Below are 24,415 nucleotides of genomic sequence, written 5' to 3'. Positions count from 1 at the left end.
AATTTATTTCTAAGGATTTCATTCTTTTTGATGCCACCGTTATTAGATTTTCTTAATTTCCCTTTTGAATAATCTATTGTTAGCATATAGAAATGTTATATTGATCTTGTGTCCTGCAACTTTACTGGATTCATTCAAAGTTCTAACAGTTTTTGGATGAAGTCTTTAGGGTGTTCTACATATGCAATCATGTCATCAAGCAGATCTTACTTCCTTTATTTCTTTTTCTTGCCTAATTGCTCTGGCTAGAATTTTTAGTACTATGCTGCAGAGAAGTGGTGAGAGTGGACATCCTGCTCTTATTCCTGATCTTAGAGAAAGATGTCACTATTGAATATGATGCTAGCTATGGGTTGGTTGGCCTTTATTAAGTTGAGGTACGTTCCTTCTATACCTACTTTGTTGAGAGCTTTTACCATGAAAGGATGATACATTTTGCAAACATATGAAGAAAATTTTAACACAACTGAAGGGAAAAATAGATAGCAATATAATAACAGGAGGGGACTCTAATATCCCACTTTCAACAGTGAGTATGTCACCTAAACAGCAAATCAATAAAGAAACATTGGACTTGAACGACACTTTAGACCAGATGACCCTGACAGACATCTACAAGACAGAAGAATACACACTATTCTCAAGCACACACAGAATATTCCTCAGGATAGATCATAGATTAGGCCATGAAACAAGTCTTAAAAACTTAACAAGATCGAAATTATATTAAGTATATTTTCTGATCACAATGGTGTGAAACTAGAAACCAGTAAGAGGAGGAAAACTGGAAAATTCACAGATCTGTGGAAATTAAACAACACATTCTTGAACAACCAACAGGTAGGTCAAGAAGAAATCAAAAGGTATCTTGAGACAAACAAAAACAGAAATCCAACATACAAAAACTAGTGGGAAACAAAACTAATAGGATGCAACCAAAGCAGTTCTGAGAGGGATATTTATAGTAATGAATGCCTACTACATTAGAAAAAAGAAACACCTCAATTCAACAACCTAACTTTACACCTCAAGAAACTAGAAAAAAAAAATACTAAGCCCAAAGACAGCAGAAAGAACAAAGATTAAAAGAAAAATAATAAATGGGACAAGAAAGACAATGAAAAAGATAAATATAACTAAATTGGTTTTTTGAAAAGATAAGCAAAACTGACAAACCTTTAGCTAGACTGACAAGAGAAAAAGATCACTCAAGGAGAAATGACAACTGATACTACAGATGTGACTACTATGAACAATTATATGCCAACAGCTAGACAACCTGGAAGAAACAAATGAAGTCCTAGAAACATACAACCTATAAAGACTGAATCATGATCAGACAGATAATCTGAACAGACTAATCAGCGAGAAAGGAGACTGAATCAGTAATTAAAAAGCTCCCAACAAAGGAAAGTCCAGGACCAGGCTTTCCCGGTGAATTCTACCAAACATTGAAAGAAGAATTAATGTCAATTTTTCTCAAACTCTTCCAAAAAACTGAAAGAGAAGGAAAACTTCCAAACTCATTTTACGAAGCCATGATACCCTGATATCAAAACCAGACAAGGACACTATAAGAAAACTATAGGCCAATAGCCCTGATAAACAAGGATGCAGAAGTCCTCAACAAAATACCAGCAAACCAAATTCAACAGCATATTTAAAGGATCATATACCTTGATCAGTGATATTTATCCCTTGGACGCAAGAAATGTTCAACATATGCAGAACAATCAACATGATACACCACATTGAGAAATGAAGAATAAAAAAATTATATGGTCATCTCAATTGATACAGAAATAGCATTTGACAAAATTCAACATCCTGTCCTTCACCAAGATCCCAACATATTGGATGGTGAAATGTCCAAATAATGAAAGAAATGTGAAATATATTTATTGTATTATTAAAAAAATTTTTTTAACGTTTATTCATTTTTGAGAGAGCACAAGTGGGGGAGGAAGAGAGAGACAGGGAGACACAGAATCGGAAGCAGGCCCTAGGCTCTGAGCCGTCAGCACAGAGCCCGATGTGGGGCTTGATCTCACTGACCATGAGATCATGATCTGAGCTGAAGTCGGACGCCCAACCGAGCTGGCCAGGCATCCCTGAAACTATATTTACTTGTGAGTGATATATTGTTTTATTTTCACCTTTAAATTGATATATGGACATTTTGTCAAAAGACTAGGCTACAGAGGTAATTAACCTCCAGAACAATAACAAGATCACAGAAACTTACTGTACTGGCTTTTCAAACCCAAGAAAGATTATACAAACTCAATGGCTTACTTAAGCTTGCTAACGGACCTCAAATATTTTATTCTCAAGTTAGAATTCAGATATTATAAAAGGGGGAAATAATTTTCATGGAGGTCTACTCTTTCAGTCTAAGGGATGAGAATTTATCTCAAAGTTATAAAAATAGCAGCAAAGAAGTGAAACTTCTAGAAGCAGCAGTGGTCTCCAATGAGCAGAAATGAAAGAATATTAATACTTAGATAGGAAACACCAGAAGTAGAATGAAAAAAATTTATTTGTAAAGATGGGAAATTAGGTTGTAGGTCCTACAAGACTTGCATGAAAAGTAATTAGATATGGAAATGTCCTTCATAAGGAATTGCAGGAAGTGGTGAGGATGCTTCAAACATAAAAATATCTGGAGACTCTATCCCTGTTTTGGTAAATGCTAGCTGGGATTTTCAGGCAAGACAAAGCCAGGAGCTCTGCACACTTGAGCTGTTGGGGGAATTCATCCAGCGCAATATACAGACCGGACTGTGACTATGCTCAGGGCTTCTTTGGTTTTTCCAGACAGCAGCAGCTGGACGTGTCCTCTGGGCAACACGCACGCACATTTCTGAGAGTTTCTGGGAACCTCCAGAGCCACGGCGTGTGGTGCAGGACGGCCTTTGTCTCCTAACCTCTAATCTAGATTTCTTTCCATTGTCAATACCCCAGGGGTTGAGCTCAGTACAATTTTGGCCTTACAATTTCAATTCTTGAATTACCTGAAAATTCTCCCATGAAACTTGGATGTGTCTAGGATGGTTTTTTAAAAACAAAACCCCTTCAATGTTCAGACCAGAGCAACAAATGAACCATTCATTAGTGGCGTCATAAAGTAGGCTGCTGACACTCAACTACTGCCTCCTCCCACCCCACCCCACCCCCCCCCCAGGCCTCCTGTCTGATGGACCCAGGCCTGCCCCACACAACTGCTGTCAGAACTCTGAGCTGGGGCCCGGCAAAAGTAAAATGGAAAGGATGACACTACCGGAACAGACCCACGGGCCACACACTGTTATGCTTCCCAGGCAGGGCTGGGCCCTCCACGCAGAGCAGGGTCTCCCGCCAGGAAGGCGAGAAGGAGGTTGTGACTTCTTTCTCTGTATTTATAATTAGAAAGCAATTCTTGGAATATTCTACAACCACAGGGCATCATGTCTCCAATCGTTACAATCTGCTGTTAAGTTAAAAAAAGCAAGACACAGTAAGATTCCAACTCATTAAAGAAAAGAAAAACCGACCGTTCCCCACAGACACAGATGAAGAACTTATGGTTGTTAACAAGTGTTTGGGGCCACGGACTCAGGCACAACCTCTGAAAATAAGTCAACAGAGAGCTTTTTTGTATGATACAAGGGAGAAGTCACTGAAAAGGATGTTTTTCCTTTTCATGAAAAGCTAGGCCTAGACCTCAGACTGTTTCTCCCCAAGGACACAACTGTTATGCTGTTCTGAGCGCCTCACTTTCAAGAAGGGCGTATCCCCAGGACTCTAAGTCCAGACTTGGGGTCTCTTTCTGTCCACACTCTTTCTAGAAGCCAACTCATCTATCTGAAAACCGTGTTCACTTAGCCCCACGTCAGAATTTAACGTCTAAATTATTTTAAAGTTTAGCAACTGATATGAAAGATTTAGGTTACAAAGGCAGATACTTGACTTCCATCTTTGATAAGATGGATTTATCTGAGGCTGTAAGAGGTGCACTTACCCGGAAGAGGAGTATCTTCTCCAATGGTCAGGCTCATACTGTCTATTTCCTGCACCAAACAGACATGCAAACCAAAACTAAGTTAATTACATTTCTCTAAATTCAAACTGCGAAAACCGCACATTTCTAAGTATGCATAAAAACATGCTGAGTTGTACTTGGAGGACATAACTTATTACTCTCTTCTCTGATGTTGCCACTGTGATTAAAAGTTTGTTCCACACACTTTCCATTAGAGTAGGAAGCAATTAATTAAGAGGCGGTTCTGCTGTTAGACGGAGCAGTGTCCAACCACCTGCACTGAATCTAGACGGCCTCTGCTGCCAATGATATTGGGAAAGGAACTTCGTAAGCAGATGGCTCACGGAGGACACTTTGCCAAGGACGGAAAAAGCAACGTGTGGCCCTACAGCTGAGTGCGGAGGTTCCCTTCCCAGTGCAGCCGGCCACTTTTTGTCCCCCGCTATACAGGGAGTGGCAGGCGAGAACCAGAAGACAGCCAGCCTGCCATCAAAAAAGGTGGTTGTTTTCACATTCAGAAAATGACACTTTTCCTACAAAGCCTTCCATGCTTCTGCTTGACTGATGACGCCCATGCCTCTCCCACTGAGGGCGGCCTTTGTCCCTCCCAGGAGTGTGAGGCTGGCAGGGGCTCTGGCAGAGGGCTGGGTGGCAGGAGAAGGTCACAGCAAGGCCAGAATGAGGTTTCCAGGCCCCACCTTGTTATCACAGATGACCAGAGGTGGTTTTACAACAGCCCGGGCCTCCTACAGAATTACCACCTTACCAGCGATAAGTGAGAAGCTCAAGGAATCACAGGCAAATGTGCTTTGCTACTGACTGTGGAATTTAACACATTTCTCACCAACAGAAAGGAAGATGTTCAAATGTTCTCACTTTAGCGGCTTTGATGTTCCCCACTGCACTTCACAGGTCTGGAAGCAAATGCTTCACAGGGAGGCTGGTGCCGCTGAAGGGCCCTGCAGCTCTGTGTCTGAGTCTCCCTGCCCGGCAGAGTGGGCAGGCTCCCCGCTCCTCCATCGGGCCAGGCAGGCACCGGCCCCGGAAACTTCCCAACTGTCTCAGTAACTCAGTATGTTCATTCCGAGGCGTTTTTGGTTTTTCACTTAAAGCAAAGAATTTCTCCCATTAACTCTGTCCAGGCAGTACTGACAACTTTCTACTTAGGCTATTTGGATACCTCTAAAAACGCTAAAGTAGGAGTTCAAGGACAGATAAACCCAGCAAAATGTGTGGGGGCCAAGGAAAGACGATGTAATTCTTTTACAGCAACTAAAGCTGAACAAGGGGATGACGTGACCTCAAACAATGCTCCAGTCCTAACAAATAAAAGGCGTGACATACGCGTGTGAACATGTACTTTATGCAGACACATCTGAAATTGGAAAACATACTAGTACCACCAACAAAATTTTTGTGAACATTTTTCCACGTGAGGCAGAATGCAAATGAAACGGTGTCCGTGCTTAACCACTGTCCTGCAGGAGCCTTTCAATTCCTCACGCCCCCACGCCCACATACTTTTTGCTTTTAATTTGAATGCAGCTGACACACGATGTCCCGCTTGGCAAATCTGCACGTGCTGCTGCGTCCACTGCCAGGGACTGTGCCCTGGAGGCCCGCATCCCCGTCCCCAAATTCTGACATCTGACCCTAACGCAAGCCACCTCGTTTGCCTTTGACCGAGGTCTCCCGGGCACGTTTTTCAGCCCCAAACCCTCAGGCACCACCACTCCCGGACTCTTATGTTACCACCGCGGTCCCGTCCCCTGAGGAGGGATTGGGTTCAGACCAGGGCGCTTCTGAAGCAGCTGCAGGCTCGGGCCGTTGAGGCCATCAGCGTTTCCTTGATTCTCCGTGGTCTAGCACCCAGCCTGACAAACATCCCCGAGAGTTCCCAATGTTCCCGGAAATCCAGGCTGGTCCTGTGGGTGGGGGAATCACACCCGAAGCTTTCTGTGTGCCTTCACGGCAGACAGACCTAGAGGCCCTGCGACCTGCTAGGGTCAGGTCCACGGGCGAGTGCTGAGTCCAGGATCTGAGGCTGTGCTTGCCTGTGAGAACCCACTGCAGCAGGCCTCCTCGGGGAAAGATGAGATGAGTTATTAAGAAATCCTGCAGAGCCTTCTCTTTTTCCGAAAAGCTCGAATTCAAGGGCACCAGGCTTGGGCCAAGGTGAGGCACGTCCTCGATGGCATGTCTGAGAGCGGCGCCACCATCATCACTCAGGTGTCGCTATTCCCCGGCGGAACCACAGGGCTCAGGGCCAGGAGGACACCAAAGCTGCCAGGCCGTGACTGAGGGCATGTAGCACGTGAGCGGGAGGCCTGGAAGCGGAAATGCGCACGTGGTGGTCGTCTGTCCCACCCCAGGTGACTGTGCTCACCTCCCCGCAGAACTCGTCACCTCCTCCCCTCTACCGTGCCCGGGCTTCCCTTGCAGCCCTCCTCTCCCTGACTTCGTACTATCTCATCTTTCCTGACTTGCGACACCAGCAGGAAGAAAAGGAGACAAGCCTAAGCCAAAGGGGATTAAGAGGAAGGTTTCCATTTCCCACACCAGGCCATACGTGGGGAGCAGTGATGTCGGGGAGAGCGGCTGCCGGGGAGCCTCTGTCATCTGCTCAGAGGAACTCCGGGAGGACCACGTACACCCCGTCACGCCGGTCTGCCTGGAAGGCGTGCAGCACGCCTGCCCTCATCCTGCTTGCCTGAGCTCGGTGGGTGCACTCTGATCCTCACCTGGAGGGGCCAGGGCCTTGCGAGCTTGACAGTACCGTAGCTTTAAGGGTGACAGGGACCCAGAGTCCTGCTACTTAAACATACGTGGGACGGGATACGCAGACAGACAGGGCTGGACCCGCTCTCCACTCCAAGCCCATCACACACGTATTTCAAACACAGGATGGGGGCCTACAGGTCACACACCCTGCTAGCATTACAGAAGAGGTTCGTCACCAGCTTTGTACTGAAGGTCCACAGGCTCTGAGATCTGTGGGTGGCGGTCTGGTGACTAAGGGAACATCTCTCCAGAACGGACACATGGAGCATCTCATCTGAAGTGAACTTCCAGGGCTCTGACCAGTGTCGTGAGGCTCTGAAAGGTCAGCTCCTCTGCTGCCTGCCTCCTGCTCCCCTTCCAGCCACACAGGGTCCCGACGGCCCCGCCTTCTGCGCACACCCCTCCCGTAGGCGTCTGGTGGCTGCTCCCTCTCACCGGGTCTCTGCTTAAACACCACCTCTCAGAGGGGTTTTCTCAGACCCCAGTGAAGACGGGGGAGATGCACACTCCATGTGCATTTGTCCAGCTCCGCCTGGCTGCTGGAAGACGTGTCGTTCTTAACGAGTTAGGAGCCCCAAGGAGAGGCAGACAGCCCGACGGGGCAAGGCCACACACTGTGGAGCCTCCAGGCTGGGGGGGCCACCTGCTGCATGTATGCACCCTTAGGGCAGCTCAGCTCGACAGGCTGAGTAAGCGCTGACGTCGTGCACACACAACGGGTCCAACCAGAGGGCACCTGGAGTGCCACCTTCGCAGACGCGAGCCCACAGCTCCGGGTGTCAGAGTCTGACTTTAGGTAAGTTTACAAACCCTCCTTCGTCTTCTGGGTTCTCTCTTTGTGGTTCAGCTCAATAAACTGCACTACCTTCTAAATTAAAAGCAATCTCAAATATACTTGAAACAACGGAAAGAAGGAATTTGGCTTAATCCCAGTCATGCTGCACCAGCACCAACCCTCAGGTGGTTTAGGTGGAGGCACCGTGTGCCTACGCTGGATGAGGCGGGGGCAGGGCGGGACACCGCTACACGCATTTGGCCAGCCGTCCAGAAGCTGCAGGCGACGGTGGGCAGGACTGGCCAGGTGGACTGTGCAGGCTCGCCAGCTAAAAGGGCCACCTGAAACAGCTACGAATCTGACAGAGCTGCCTGCCCTCTGTCCCCAAGGGTGGGCATTTCAAAACCAGTCACCACGAACTCCGGTCAGCGCTGAACCGTACAGCAGACCCTTGATGTTTCTGCCTGAACGAGGCTCGCATTCCCCTCAGCAACATCCCAAGTGAGCAGACACCGTGGACGCCCACATAGACAAACCGAGAAAGGCGGCTTTGCTTAATGACACGGACTGGCTGTGCTCTAGGGGGACAATGTGAGTAATGTGTGAAATGTCTACACATTTTAGAGTTTGCAAAAAACTAAATTAAATTAAAGGCATGTTTGTATTTGCAAGGATAAAATTGTAAACCTTAGCTAATATAAGATCTGTACAGTTAGGTTTTCAAAACTGTAAGGAATTTTGAGTTTAAATACTGATGAGGTTTTCTTTGTATTTAAAACGTAAACTACTACATATTAAATTCAGTTTTACGCACAAAATCAGACATCTGTATTACACACCCAAGAAGTAAAGGATTCATTTTATTTCCTGGATCACCCAAAAGGCTCTTCTGTATACAAGCCAGATCACAGAAAATATCAAAATGCTGCTACTGGTAAAATGCTACTTTCTGTGCTATTTTTTCATCAGAAGGATCCCTGTGCATGAAACCTTTACAAGAACCTTTCTTTGACTAACTTAAAAAAAAAAATTGGGTCTCAAACAGATGAAACGAATTGACAGAGAAGAAACAAAGTGGCAAGGAGCAGAGACCGACTAGCGCCGAGCTTGGAAATTACTGGTCTCTACTTCACTCAGCAATGAAATCAGACATCATCAGTATAATGACCTGTTTACCTGGAAACACCAACCGACGCCCAAACAGACGTCGGGTGGCCAGCCTTCAGCAGAAGCACGAAGCTGAAACAGCACCATCGCGAGCAGCCCATGGCCGCCGGCCTCTTACCTGGACCCTGATCCCTCCAGTGCTGTCCTTGGCCTGCCCGGCTGTACCCGGAGCTCGTCCTGTGGGAGCCGGATCCCTGCCTCCCCCACCTGCCTGTAGGGACACGTGATCAGCACGTTAGGAGGCCACCACATGCCTAACCCCAAATGACACATTTTGTCTACGAGGGCAGCAGGGTGGCACCAGGTCTGTAGTTCCCAAACTTCTGGTACCCTTAAATCACAGGGAAAGCCCGTGAGAAATGCAGACTGAGGGGCCACGGCTGGGCCGAGGGGGGTGGGAGTCGGACGTCCACATTTAAACACGTTCCCCGGGAGACCCCGTGCAGGTGACAGACGAGCAGACCGGCAGGCACCGAGGCAGAGCAGGGGTGCCTTGTCAGGGCTCCAACCAAGCAGGGCCCCTGCCTCCCAGGCCTGGGGGCTGAGCTCTGTAGGCTGCCAGCACAGCTTCTGGACCCCCAGCACTTGGGTTCTGGGTAAGCAGGGGGCCTGGGACCCCGAGAACCAGACCAAGGTGTGCGTGCCCCTCCCAGTCCTCCACGCACTCAACTGCTCTGGCGTTTCCTCTCATAAATTCCTAAGCTCTGACACCTTCTTCATGAGAAAGTCTGACTCAGAGTCTCCTGCCAACTTCAAGCAGCCTGCGTTCTGCCATCTGCAGCCTCCGGCCACCGCTCGGGAACCCAGGCACTGTGCGTGCAGGACAGGACGCAGACCGGTTCGGGCACAGGCGACAGAGGCAGAATGCCACACGTGTATTTTGCAAGGAACAAGCTCTCGCTTTGGGGTCAAATCCTGCCTATCCACAGTTGGCAGGAGGAGGCCAAATGGAGACAAAAGGACAGGACAAGGCGGGAGTCTGTCGCTCCCGGGACTCGGGGGAGGAAGTGCCCTCCTCACTTGCTGGAGGCCCCGCTCCTACCCCCCAGGCTCTCCTGTGGGCCGCGGGGTCCCACACACAGCACCCAACGGGGGCTTACGGACCTCACGACATAAAGCCTCTCTGAGTGAGACCAGCAAGGCAGACACCAAGCAGAGGCCCTGAAGACAGTCTGCTGGGTCGGAACAGGGGTGAGTTCTCAGATTCCACCAAAGAAAGCAATGGGGCTGCTAGAGGCACAGGCACAGACCCTCACCAACGGAGGACGTGAAGTAATAAAAACTCGTCGAGCAGCTAATCTAGAAGACGTCAACTTCAGTGCTAAAGAATCATCCAGTCAGTGAGATACACTGTTTAATCTATGAAGTTAGTTAAAAAAAACCAACACCCGGCCAATGCTGACAAGGGGCCACGAAACAAACTCTTCATCACTGCTGGTGAAGGTATAAAGTGATAAAAGGCTTTTAGAAGACAAGCTGGCAAGATTTATCTAAAATTCGATTGCATTTCGTTCCATAATTTGTACGCTCTGCTGCTTTGTTTGAAGAAAATCACGTACATAAAACGGAAGCCACTTCAGAGCTCTCCCACCAGGCACAGCGGCGAACCGGGTGCGAGGGGTCTGGACACACAGAGGACGCACAGCCACACAGAAGATCATCACAATGCGGTAGAAGCACAGAAAAATACTGCAAAAAATCATCTGCCAACATCTGCTATCTTTAGGGGATGGAATACACGTTATTTACGCTTCCTTTTTAAAATCTGTTTTCTTTATATGCTAAATGTTCCTAACATACTTTTACTGGGAAGAGAAACAACTTTGGTCAGGCAAATGCCACGCAAGCAGCGTCTGGCTGCAGGGAGCCGAGGAGAGGAGAGGAGAGAGTACGGGCCCACAGTGGAGCTCTCGGTCACGGGATACGCAGAACGCATCTGAGATGCCTTTCCTCAAGGGACCAGGATTTAAAAGGCTGGGTGGCACCCTGTGGCGTTAAGTGTGCGCTTTCTCCCGATCTCAGCAGCCAGCGGGTGGCAGGCTGCACGGCGCGGCCTGGCCCGGTGCCCACCTGGCTGGGGGGAGTGCCAGTGCTGCCTGCTGACGATGCGCCGGTTCTCCCTCACGCAGGCCTTGCACACGACCGACTTCAGCGCGTGGAACTTGGTCAGCCGGGACCTCTGCGGACAGAGCAGACAGCGTGAGCAGCGTCAGGCCCGTGCGTGCCCTCTGGAAACAACAACAGTGACCACGGTGTCCGAGAACACTGGGCGAGTACTCCCTTCACGGCTGAAACTTAACGAGAGCTTCTCAGAAAACCGACACTCTCCTGAGGTAGCGCTACACCCCCTCTGGTCTGACGGGTTCGATGGTCACTGCCAAAAGGTCGAGCTCTGTGGTGAATCTGGGCCGCCACCGGGTGGTCCTAACAAACCTGGGCCCGTCACCTGACTGGTGACCGCTCTCGGGCAGACTCACCCCTCCGTGCTGCCTCATTTACTGCTGACACGCGGCCCCATCTGCCCCGACTTGTTTTAAACCACAAGTGCGATCACCTGGTGTGCGACCACATCAGACATGGGGCCACGACTGGGGGCTCACGGGTGGTGGCTGCAGTCGGCTCTGCTCTGCTCCTGCATCAGTTCCACACACGGTGACAAGTCAGATCTGAGCAATGCCCTTCCCTGCTCCCCCACCGCTGCTGCACATAACATTTCCAGACTGCTTCTCAGTCCTGAACCCCTGAACCCCTAGGGTGCCCTGGTTTTGTTCGCGTGAGGGACGGAGGTGGGAGCAGCTCTCCAAACGTTTCCTATCTGATGCGAAGCTCAGCGTTCGTCATCCTCACAGCTGGGGAGTCCTCCTGGGACCCCGCGCTCTCACGCACACGTGCGGCTATCCATGCACACTCCACGTGAGCCTGGCAGGGGCCTCGTGTGGAGACCTCCCAGGAACCACGGAGCACTTGCACTCATGTAGCAGGACAGCAGCCCATGTCCCTGACTAAACCACAGCCTTCAGGGATCATTTTCAGGTGATACACATCAGGTTGGTCACCTCTGGACAAACCTTCCTTCTTCACTCAAAAAGGGCAAAGGAGAGAAAGCACTTGAAAACGGGCTGTGCTGGACTGGGCGGGGTGCTCCGCACTCTCCCTCAGCGGGAGTCTGGGGGACTCAAGCCCCACGGTGGTATTTCAGGGGAAGCTAGGACGTACGCTGGCCCTGAGGCCTCAGGCCTCCCATCCCGCGCTTCTGGCTTTCTGGGTCAGAAGAGCAGTGGTTTGCACAAGGTAAGCGGCATCTGTGCTAACGGTGTAAGATCCCAGGTGGGAATGCGAGCCCCCACCAGTGGGACGTTTCTGGGACGCGTGTGTGCCTTCCTCACTGAGGTGGCCGCTGGGACAGACAGAACGGACGTCTGGCCAAGGACTCTGAGCCTGATGACGCCTCTGAGACCTGACCAAGCCTGTTCGTTATTTCTGAATGGGAGACCACCACGGACTCACGTTTTGTTCCACCAGAGCCTCCACGGTGCACCCCTTCTCCGACTGCAGGTACTTCTGATGGAAGAGCTTCCCGTCAAACACGTTCCAGGGCATGAAGTCACTCATCCTCCAGGGGAAGCCGCACGCGCTGTTGACCAAGACCAAAGTGGTAAGGCCGCGGACCAGCAGGGAGCCAAGCTGCACGGCTCGGGCGTCGATGTAGTCAAGCTGTGGGGGCACACGGAGAACGTAAAGAAGGGGTCACGCGTGTGGGGAAGTGGACGCTGCCCCTCAGCGCCGTGCGCTCACTCTGCTGCTCAGGGGGACGTGACAGGGAGCGGCACCCGTGAGTGTGCGTGCTCACTCGCACACCCACCGTGCACACCTCAGGCATCTGCCCGGGCCTGTGCATACATCGCCCACCGGGCTACGACTCGGAACGGCTCCTTCACGTGTCAGAGCTGCGGTTCACCAGGAAACCCTGCAAGGTCGTCTCCTTCAGGGGTACTCGCCTCTGAGTTTCTTTAAAAGCGAAGGCAAAGGAAGAGAAGCCAAGAGAGTATCATTTGAGATACCGATGAATTCACCGCATTCTTAAAAAATCACACTCAGTTGTTCCAATTATAGGTATTATCGCACAGGGCTGGTGAGTAACTTTTCACAAACTAAGGTCATACGAATCTAAATTTCTCTTTTCGTTGCCAGATCTACCCTGACATCACACACGCTCACTGTGCTTGGCTGTGGCTGTGCTACAGGCGGGCTCTTGCGTTCGGTGAGAGCTTGCCGCCGCTCACGGTTCTGGCATTCTTGGCTTGTGCTGAACGCACACAGGTGAACTGACACCTAAGCACATGTCCACATGGTTTGGTCAAGGTTAGCTCCACTAAATCTGTAGGTGTCTGGTTGACCTAGGCTGCTCCAATTCGACAGTGGCTATTTAAATTTTTTTTTTTTAATGTTTTATTTATTTTTGAGAGAGAGAGGGAGAAAGCGTGAGTGGGGGAGGGGCAGAGAGAGAGGGAGACACAGAATCCGCAGCAGGCTCCAGGCTCTGAGCTGTCAGCACAGAGCCCAACGCGGGGCTCGAACCCACAAACTGCGAGATCATGACCTGAGCCGAAGTCGGATGCTTAACAGACTAAGCCATGCAGGTGCCCCAAGTTTATTTAAATTTAAAGAGAGAGAGAGAGACAGAGCATGAGTGGGGAAGGGGCAGAGAGAGAGAAAGAGAAGGAGACACAGAATCCGAAGCAAGCTGCAGGCTCCAAGCTGTCCGCACAGAGCCCGACACAGGGCTCAAAACCACAAACTGCGAGATCATGACCTGAGCTGAAGTCGGCCACTCAACTGACTGAGCCACTGAGGCGCCCCCAATGGTGGCTATTTTAAATGTCACTGCATCTCTAATAGAGTTCATAAAACCAAAATCAACCACAAAATAAATCAAAGACATTTTAACTCCTTTTTAAGGGTTCACTTCAGTTATCGATCATTTTAAGATCATCATTTTAAGAAAGTTATCACCAACTGTGATTACCCTAGAGTTAATCTAAGGTTTAAGGAAAGTGTATTTGTTGGGGCGCCTGGGTGGCTCAGTCAGTTAAGCATCCAACTCTTGACTTCAGCTCAGGTCATGATCTCACAGTTGTAATATGGAGCTCTGCGTTGGGCTCACTGCTGAGCGTGGAGTCGAATTCTCTCTCTCCTCCTCTTCCTCCCCCTGGCTTACGTGTGCACACATACGCTCTCTCATAATAAATAAATGTTTTAAAAAAAGAAAATGTATTTGTTGTATAGCACTGCTTTTTAAGTTGTCCTAAAACGAGCCACCACAGAAGAGGTTTGTGGGGCTGCGGGGACGCTGATTAATTCAAGGTGGGGGTCCTCATTCCCTGCTCTACAGGCTTCTCCAGCTGAGGCCTGTGCTGGCCGGCCATTCCCCGACACACGACCTACCTCACTGCCCTTCAGGAACCCTCCATCATCACTGCGTGTTCAGTGCATCAAGCCCTTGCACCTCCTCATCTATGCACACGCTGTAGCTGTCCATCTATAGAACTGCACCACCAGAGCTGGCCACCAGGAGCCATGTGTGATATCTGAATTTAAATGAACCACAAACCAAACTCGGTCAGCTTCTCAGATGCACTGTCCCCACTTCGAGTGCTCAGGGCCACATGCAGCTAAGCCCTCCCAACTGGACAGTGTGCCACGGGACCACTTCGGTCTAAAACACCCCCTCTTCTCTGCCTCGACCTTGCAGACTGTGAGCAGTCCTCAGCTTCCTCACCCTGGCCCCAGCACCGTGGGCCTCACCCCAATGCTCAGACCACAGCGCCTACTCAATGGCAGACCAATGGGCAACGTGCCTAACACAGATGTTACATATTTTCTCCAGGCGCCGGGAGAAATTCTCTAATTGGGCAGATTTTTCTGTAATGGAATCAATTCTTGTTCATGTCTTGTGCTCATCCCTTGTGTACTTGATCATACATCCCAATTATACATGAGCTATGCCAGCCCCAAAGCACAGATCCTACGTGTGCCAGTTGGATTTTCACAAACCGTGTAACCAACACCTAGGCGACAAAGCACATGCTGCCAGCATAAGGAAGCCCTGGTGGCCTCCCTGTCACCCCTACTGCCCCCAAATGGTAAGCACCCACCAGCCTCTCAAGTTGTCACTGGTTTTACTTGCTTGTGAATTTACAGAAATGAATCAGGCAGCATAGGTTCTGGCTTATGGTGACACCGCTTGTGAAGCTGTCTCATGCTGTGAGCGTGAAGGCTGTCCTCACTGCCCTCCCGTGTGCCACTGCACGGACTTTGTGCAGGAAACGCACAGATTCTAACATGACTTTGGGGACCACAGACACCTTTAAATGGTGAGTCTTCTTCAAGCTAGGTTTTTTCAGAAATGTTTTGTGCCTGTCCATGTAGAGATTTTATACAACTTTTGTTTTTTCCTATCCTTGTTTTTTCTTTGAGGTCAGTATAAACATAAAACTGGGGTGTTATTTTTACCTGGTATTGTTTTACAGAGTACAGTTGCGTTGTATATGCTTTGAATCTAGCACCTGTAAAATCCGCCTATTACTTCTAATGATGGTTCTGTAGATGTGATTTTCCATTCACGTAATCATGTCATCTGTCAACGATGACAAGTTTTATTTATTTCTTCCAAACCCTACACCTTGTATTTCTTTCTTCTGACTTTTCTGGCCATGGCTTCCGATTCGACAGACATGGTGAAGGAAGGTACCCCACACTCACGCCCACTAGAGAGGAAAATCTTTCAATATTTAACCACTAAGTGTGATTTCTGCCGTGGACTTTAATCTTGACTCGATTAAGGAAGTGCCCTTCTAACCCTAGTGGACTGAGGGTTTTATCATGAACAGGTACTGAATTGAATCACATACTGTTACTGCATCCATTAACAAAACCATATGCTTTTTCTTATTTATTGTGCTACAGCGAATCATACTGGTTTCAAATGTTAAATCAACTCTGTATCAGTTTTACATATTGCCAGATTTAATTTGCTAGTATTTTATCTGGAAGTCTTGAATTTAATTTCATGAAAGAGAGTGGCCTATAATTTTCATTTGTTTTTGTCTCTGGTACCAAGGTTTTGCTGGATTCATTAAGAGAAGTTGGACTAGCGATGCTGCTTCCTCCTTAGGTGTTAGGGACGTTCGCTAGGAGCCATCGGGATTTGTGGTTTCCTGATTCAGGGTCAATGTCTTCAACCGATTTAGAACCATTTGGATTCTCTATTTCTTCCTGTTTCAGTCTTACTAAATAGACTATTTTTTGAGGAGTACGTTCATTTTACCTAACCTTCCAAATTCATTGGTGTAATGCTGTTCATAATACCCTCTCATTATCTCCTTAGTGCCCACATGACCTGCAAGGATGCCGCTCCAATGGGCCGTTTATGCTTTCTCCTTTCCTATGATTTCCTATTGATAGTTGCTCTTATGATCTTCCTGTCACACTCTTTGGGTTTGATCTGCTCATTTCTCTTTTTTTAACATTTATTTATTTTGAGAGAGAGAGAGAGGGAGAGAGAGAATCCCAAGCAGTCAGCGCAGAGCCCAATGCGAGGCCCGATCCCACAAACCGGGAGATCAGACCTGAACTGAAATCAACAGCCAGACACTCAACCAACTGAGCCCGCCAGGCACCCCTGCTCATTTCTAATTTACAGAGACGTCAACTCACACCACGGGCTCTCAGCCTTCCTTCTTTCCCAACATATTCATTCGATGCTGTATATTTCCGGCTAAGAACAGCTTTTAGCTTCATGTGCAAACTTCAATATTACCATTTTCACTGTCATTCAGATTATTTCATATCTACTGTGAGTTCTACTTCCACCCATGAGTTAGTCAGCGCTATGCTATTTAATTTGCAAATAATTGGGAGTTTCAATTTTTGTGTTACTGTTGGTTTCCAGCTCACTTCTGCTGTGGTCAGAAAGCAGACTGACAGCCTCCACGGTCTGAGACTGGCTGGCACTAGGACCACCACACGGTCGATGCCAGCGGTCCCCATGTACACTCTGTCCTGCAATGCTGGGGTGCACATCTATATGCTGAGGAGGTCAAGTGTGTGCACTGTGTTCTCGTGCTCTGACCCTTAGTGACTCTCCCTCTGCTCGCTCCATCAGCTCTGGAGAGGGATGTGTTACAGCAGGGCTCAATCAATCAACTTTTTCTGTGAAGAGTCGAGACAGTAAAGATGCCAGGCTTTGCTGGCCCTGTGCAGTCTCTGTTGAACATTCTTTTTTAGACACAACACTTTAAAAATGTAAAAACCGGGGCGCCTGGTGGGCTCAGTCGGTTAAGCGTCCGACTTCGGCTCAGGTCGTGATCTCACGGCTTGTGGGCTCGAGCCCTGCGTCGGGCTCTGTGCTGGCAGCTCAGAGCCTGGAGCCTGCTTCGGATTCTGTCTCCCTCCCTCTCTCTCTGCCCCTTCCCTGCTTGCTCTGTTTCTTTCTCAAATAATAAACATTAAAAAAAACCCGTAAAAACCATTCTTAGCTCGCAGGATGGTACAAAAACAGGCTATGAGCTGGATCCATCCCACAGGGCCACGGTTTGCTGAGCTCTCTTCTCAAGTCTGCCACTCTTCGTTGGAAATACCGTTGAAGCTGCTCACGCTAATTTACGCTGTCAGCCAGTTGTGACGTCATCAGGACACAGCCCTCGTCTCCGGCGATCCCCGCCTGAAGTCCACTTCCTGCAACATGGCCACACCAGTTTCTCAAGGCGAGAACGTGGCTCACTTCTGTCCTTATTTCCCAGACTCTTGGTGTTCCTCCACCCCAGGTGTGTGTCTGTAGGCAGCGCGTGGCTACTTTGGGACTTTTATTTTGCCGTGCTGACAGATTCACAGGAAGCTGCAAGGGTTGCATGGAGAGTCCCATGGACGCACCCCGTTCCCCGTAGTGCTAACGTTCTACACTCCACGGTGCAGCATCAAGACCAGGAGATGGGCCCCTCCACACGCGCGTACATGTGTGCGCGTGTGTGCTACGCAGTTTCCATCACAGGAGCAAACTGTGCCACCACCACCGCCATGACACAGCTGCTCCAGCACCACAAAGACCCCCTTCGCGCACAGCCTCGGCGGGGCCCTGCCCCACTCTCCGTTTCCCTGTCTCGTTCTGAGAGTGTGGCTGTGCGGGGCTGGCTTCCTCGCTCAGCAAGACGCACTGAGTTCCGCTCACGCTGTTGTGTGTGTGAGGCCCTCCCTTTTATGGCTGGTCCCACCCCACAGTGTGGATGGGCCAGGGGTTTGAGCGCTCGCCTATTTAAAGACATTTCTCGTTTCCAGCTCTCGCTGCCACACACGCAGCTGCTGTGAATGCTCACATCCAGGTTCCGTGTGAGCAGAAGTCTTCCTTTCTGTGGGACCAGTGCCCAGGAGGGGAACCGCTGAGGCACGCGGTAAGTGCACGCTTAGCTTTTTAGAGAACCGACGAACTTTTCCCAGCGCTCCCCTCACTGTGCAGCTGGCCTCCAAGCACCCCCATGCTTGCCAGCCTTTGCCACCTTCACCATGCGTAGTTTTGGCTGCTCTGATATATACGCAGTGGCCCCTCACTGTGGCTTCAAAGATGTTGAAAGACTTTTAACTGCTTGATATTTCACACCCAAATATCTTTTTTAGTGAAATGTCTATTTGTGTCTTTTGTCTGCTTTCTAAGTGGGCTGTTTGTTTTTGACTGCTAAGTTTTGAAACTCCTTTAATTTCCTACTTACAAGACCTTTGTCAGACATGTTGGCAAATATTTTTCTCCCAGTCAGTAGCTTGGTGTCTCCTCATTTTTACAGAATAAAAGTTTTTAATTCTGATGATGTGCAATTCATTAATTTTCTTTTGTGGATCATGCTTCTGATGTGAAACCTAAGAACTCTCTACCGAGCCCTAGATCCCGAAGGTTTCCTGTTTCCCTGAAAGTTTTATAGTGCTATACTTCGCACTTAGCTCAGTGCTCCACTTGAGTTCAACTTTCCACGAATGAACAGTAAGGTTAAGGTCACGACTCCACTGTCTGTGGTTGTCCAAATGCTCCAGCACCACGTGTTGTCTGTGGTTGTCCAAATGCTCCAGCACCACGTGTTGTCGACAAGACCTTTGCACTTTGCCCAAATCTGCTGGCAGTACCTTTGTGGTTCTGCTTCTTGGTTCTCTGCTCGGTTCCACTGACCCACGTGTCCATCCTTCAGCCCATCCACGCTGTCTCGATCAGTGTGGTTACATAACAAGCTATGTTAACAAGCTATATTCCTCCCGCTTTGTTCTTTTTCAAAATGGTTTTGGCTATATTTTAGTTTCTTTGCTCTTCCATAAATTTGAAAATAATCTTGTCATATCAATAACAACAAAAACACCTTTGCTGGGATTTTGCTGGAAACAGTCCATCAATTTGGAGAACTGAGCTCTCCACTGTGCAGAGCTTTGCAGTCCATGAGCATGGTATGTCTCTCTCCACGAACCTGGGTTTCCTTTGACTTCTTCCACCAGCATTTTATAATTCTCAGCACACAGATTCTTTTATGTTGATCTTCAGCCTGAGGTCTTGCTGAACTCTCACTAGCTCTAGGAGTTTTTTGGTAGATTCCTTGGGATTCTCTATGTAGAGAATCTTGTCATGTGCAAAGTGGGAGAGTTTTTTCTCACTCAGTGATCTGCATGTCATTTACTTCCTTTCCCAGCCTCGGTGCACAGGCCACAAGTGCCAGCCCTGAGCTCCAGAGGGGCGATGTGAGCAGACCTCCTGGCCTTATTCACCACCGCAGGGGGACACATGCAGTCCTTCCATGGTATGCATGATACCAGCTGCAGGGGATTTTGTAGATATTCTCTATTGAGGTGAAGAAGGTCCCCTCTATGCCTACTCTTCTGAATACCTGACGTGATCATGTGATTTTTCTTCATTAGCATTTTAGAGAATTGCAGAGACAGATTTTTGAATTCTGAATCAGCCATTCATCCCTGCAATAAACAATCCCACTTGGTCCGTGTGCTTCTTTTTACACATTGCTTGATTTGATCTGCTAACATTTTGTTAAGGATTTCTGTGTCTATGTTCACAAGGGACATCGGTCTGACGTATTCCCTTTTTGTAATTCATTTATCTGGGTTTGGTATCAGGGTCATATTGGTCTTGTTGGGAAGTATTCCATCTCCTTGTATTTTCTGGAAGGTAATGGGTAGAAGTGGCATTAATTCTTTGAACACTGATAAATGACCCGGTGAAACCAACTAGGTTATAGATGTATTTTGGAGAGAGTTTTGAAAACTATGAATGCAGTTTCCTTAACAGTTATGTGGCCGTCTAAACTATCTGTTAGTAATGAGTAGACTGCAGTCATGTGTGTTTTAGGGGTATCTGGTCTGTTACATCTAAGCTGCTGCATTTGTGTACGTGTAAAGCTGCCCGAAGCATTCCCTTAACCCTTCTGCTCTCGGCAGGTCTGTGGCGATACCTCGTCTACTCCTGACGGTGGCAAATTATATTTTCTCCTTTCTCACCAGGCAAATACTCTGGAGCAAAAGTGGTTCCCAAATGCTGGGCTGACCTTCCTGGACTTCTGTTTCCTACAGTCGCGACTCAGTAATTCGTTATGGCCCTTTTAGCCATCTGATACTTTGATTTATTATTATTATTTTTTTTTTTTTTTTTAATTTTTTTTTCAACGTTTATTTATTTTTGGGACAGAGAGACAGAGCATGAACGGGGGAGGGGCAGAGAGAGAGGGAGACACAGAATCGGAAACAGGCTCCAGGCTCCGAGCCATCAGCCCAGAGCCTGACGCGGGGCTCGAACTCACGGACCGCGAGATCGTGACCTGGCTGAAGTCGGACGCTTAACCGACTGCGCCACCCAGGCGCCCCTGATTTATTATTTTTAAAAAATATTTTGTTAGCTTTTCTATTTGTCTTCAACAGGAAAACCCACCCAGACACCCTCAGGATGTATCTCCCACACACTTGGTCTCCACAGCTGGGTTCTCGATGTTTTCGTACCAAAAATACTGTTGGCAACCTGGTGAAACCTATGGGTTCTTTCTCAGAATAACATTAAATATATACAATAAAATACATAGGTTTATAAAAGAATTAGTTACAGTATAGTTTTCAAAATAACATAAATTTACAATGCAGTAATTTACAGTAACTTCTCCATATGTACCTTAAAAGATAAAAAGAAAACAGTGGCCGTAATAACCATAATTTTGAGAAAATGAGGACAGGAGATAACATGTATGAATTTCTCCAACTGTAACGTAACGTGGGATCCTCTGTGATTTCTCCTGGTGACAAAGCCACAGGTGCTGCCATTATTATTAGGATTTGTTGACTACATAAGGGAAATGATGAATTTCAGTTACAAGTTGGTGAAAATAAAGATGTATTTTTTTCCTGTTCCAGTTCGTAGACTCCCATTTAAAGAATCCTCAAAATTATACCACACGTACAACAACAATTCAGGGTCTGACAAAAATAAACACACACTGTGGCAGGTGAGTACTTGAAATAGACGGCCGTAACCCTGGGACCAGCAATTGCTTTCCTTACATTGACGTAATCTTTGCTGGAGGGTTTGCAAAGTGTGTTAACAGAGGAAATTCCACCAAAAGACATGGGCAGTTTTGGAGCCTCTATTACCCATTTAATTATCAAACACTAAAAATAAAGTCTAAACCAAGAAAAGCACATTAAACTGGGCATAAGGTCACAGTGTTAAAGGGCTGGATGTGTTGATAGTTTTGTTTCTCAAACATAATCATTTCCCTTTTGATCCCAGCTTTCTCAGGGCTTCCGGGCTACCAAGAATGGGCCACGCTCTCTCTTGGACACGCGGGGTCAGGAAACACCATATGAGCCACTCACGAGTGGCTCACACAACAGGCTGTACTGAAGCAGGAAACTTCCTTCTCCTTTTTAGGGTGCCCACGCCCCTGTGCCTGCACTCAGTCACCCTTGACCTGGCCCCCGATCCTCTCCCTCTCCACGCTCCCCCCTCCAGGCCCTATGGAGGGGAGGGGGTCTCACCCTCACCTGTCTCAGCACCCTCACCCCCCACCGGCCTCCACCCCACTGCTCTCCAGAAGCTGTTCCAGGTCTAAGTCCAACGTTCATTTCCTCATCCTTTCTCCTGACCGCACCCACACACGGGCGCCCGGCCTACTAGGTGCCCGTCTTCTGCCACGCTCTTTCTGCCATCCCTAATGAGGGTGCTTGCTCTCAAGACCCCCGGCGGACGTCCTCAGGCCACACCTCTTTCTTCTCCCTGTGTTGATAAACCCGCATGCGCTCATGCTTCCCAAGTCCACCTCCAACGCCAACTCTCCCCAAGCTCCAGACTTGTAAGTCCCGCTGTGCAGACATACATCTCACATGTGACCCTCCCCAAACGGAGCTCTTCACCTCCCGCCTCGGACAGCTGATCCAGGAAAACAGGATCCCACGCCAGGCTCCTCCTGCCTCCTGCACACTTTGCACCACTTTTCTCTTCACCTCGACCTTCAGTTCCACCACGCCAGGCCCCTCGCTGAACCCACTCTGTCCCCACTCTAGGCCCCGCTTGCACTGGCACACGTGGCCCCCCCATGAAGGGCTGGGCTTCATGTCACTCTGCTGTCCGAAGCCCCCTGGATTCCTCAACAGCCAGGGGAGTCCCAGCTGTGACCACCTCTAGAGGCTCTAAGCTGCTCAATGCACCCAACGAACTTCTTTGTTCCCTTCTGAGGCCCTCCTGTCCTTACTCTATTCTCACCTCTGACTCATCAAATCCCAGTGCAGGGGTAGATGCCTGGAGGAGCTGGGGGGACAGGAATGCCCTCCCTGCCCCCGCGCCCCAGGAGGAGGTCACCATGGCGGCACTCCCGCTGAGCCACCCTCCCGGGACGACCACCTTCCTGCGCCTGCGCCCCCAGTACAGGTCTGGCACTGGGCCAGCATTCAGTTTCTACTGAAAGAGTGAACTTGCTGCTTAAGTATCAACATGACATATGAGATTTACTTCTCTATTAAGACCCTACAAATGGCAGGCAGAGCGTCTCTGTTAGGAAGTACATCGGCTCCAGTTCATAACATGATGCTTGTGTACAAGGATACAACCGCTGCCTTCCTGTACATGTGTCACGTGACACGGGGCAGGTCGTGACTCTGCACAAGCCGGGGGCCTCTCTCTGTAGCACAGGCAGGCACGGTGTGCCCGGCCGTGTGCCGCTGAGGACAGCACACGGCCCTAAGAGCTGTGCTGTGCCAGCTTCCGCTCTAGGAGGCCCTGCTGTCCACACGTGTGCACACCGTGAGCACTCCTCTGTGAGTCCTCGTTCAGCGGGGTGCTGAACTAGCAAACTCCAGGCCGGAACACGGGTCACAGCCATGGTCGCACAGTGGACAGGCTCCACACGCTCACTTTAACCGCAGCTCAGGAGCGGCCCAAGTGCCAAGGCTGCCACAAGAAGAGCCAGGCTGGGCGTCCCCGTCCCAGCTGAGCAACTGCGAGCGAGTCACATACCTCGTGTGGGTTTCCGTGGTCTCACCTGGTCCCAGCGCATCATCGGTACTGATGAGTGCCACGTGCGCTGCAAACGTGTAGGTCCTTGAAGAACCAAAGTGCAACGGAATGAAGACAGATTTACACCCAAACCCGACCTACTGAGGTCCTCCAAAAGCCCTTCAAATGCAGTTTTCCCCCACTGCCAGAAATACGAAGTCGTCATGTGCTACAGCAAGGCGCGAGTGACGGAAGGTCAAGTGATGCGATCCGCAGAGTTTATCTTGTAAACACCCAACCAACCGTGCGCGTCACTCAGGACTGTAAAGTCTGCTCTTGGAAAATAACCGTAAAAGACAATGTTCATGCTCAGTCACTTTTTTAAGTGAAAACAAAGCCTCAGCATCAAACACCATCCCCGGCGACCCTGTCGGGTACAGTCGGGACTTGCCAGGTCCTGGTGGCACCGGTGAGCACAGGGCAGCACCAAGGACATGTTCTTCGTGTGGGCGGAGTGGGCAGCTGAAACAGAGCCCCCGAGGGCCCACCGTTCACTGCACTTCCTCTAGGCTCACTGAGCTGCACTGGACATGCTGTGCCCCATCTCACAGCCTACAAATGACTTCTGTAAGAGAAGTGAGCCCATAACCACGTCAAAGCAGGTGAGACAACTAATGCGGGACTTTGGTCTCAAGCCGTTACGCTGCCCTGGGGTCACAGGATGGGCGGTGACATCACCGGCACTTTAGGGACACTTTTAATTCAAGAAGCTGTACGGCCATTAATTCAGTTTCCTAAACATGGCTTTCTTCCTCCTGCTCGAAGCAAGCAAGCGTGGAAAACCCAGGGAGACCAGGGGACAGACAGCACAGGCAGGGCTGGTGCCGGGGCCTCAGACCCGCAGCTGGCTCACCCAGGTTGAGCCACTGCCACGTACAACTGCTTGCTAGCACTGCGTTAGTGTCGGGATCAGCTGGCACACCGGTGGGGCTCTCCTGTGCCTCCACATCTGGGAAGCAGAAGGTACCGTTGTAAGCGTCAGGTTGTGAAAGTTCTACTTCCCAGAACATGTTAAGGTATTTCTCAGCCAGGGGCGCCTGGGGCTCAGTCGGTTGAGCGGCCAACTCTTGGCGTTCGGCTCAGGTCATGCATGGTC

The 24,415-nt window shown here is 49.3% G+C and overlaps 1 protein-coding gene across 11 annotated transcripts in view; it reads right to left on the bottom strand.

Annotated features, from left to right (window-relative positions):
- The window catches only part of FAM120B (family with sequence similarity 120B), a 112,335-nt gene that overhangs the window by 12,835 nt on the left and 75,085 nt on the right, over positions 1-24,415 (bottom strand). For 3 of the 11 annotated variants that reach the window (XR_007152342.1, XR_007152341.1, XR_007152340.1), the window contains 3 exons: positions 12,252-12,458; positions 10,815-10,923; positions 4,001-8,955 (listed from right to left, as the gene is read on the bottom strand). Coding sequence is in view for 4 of the 11 variants with exons in the window: in XM_047859743.1 (XP_047715699.1) it covers positions 4,001-4,049; positions 8,863-8,955; positions 10,815-10,923; positions 12,252-12,458 (458 nt within the window). In the remaining 7 variants the exon portion in view is untranslated. Of the gene's footprint in view, positions 1-3,280; positions 3,470-4,000; positions 8,956-10,814; positions 10,924-12,251; positions 12,459-17,399; positions 19,947-24,415 lie in introns of those variants that run through there. The other 8 variants (XM_047859743.1, XM_047859747.1, XR_007152339.1 and 5 more) reach the window with 7 other exon arrangements.

This window comes from Prionailurus viverrinus, chromosome B2 (assembly GCF_022837055.1).
Source record: "Prionailurus viverrinus isolate Anna chromosome B2, UM_Priviv_1.0, whole genome shotgun sequence".
Classification (NCBI taxonomy): domain Eukaryota; kingdom Metazoa; phylum Chordata; class Mammalia; order Carnivora; family Felidae; genus Prionailurus; species Prionailurus viverrinus.
This window is presented reverse-complemented; position numbering and strand designations above follow the sequence as displayed.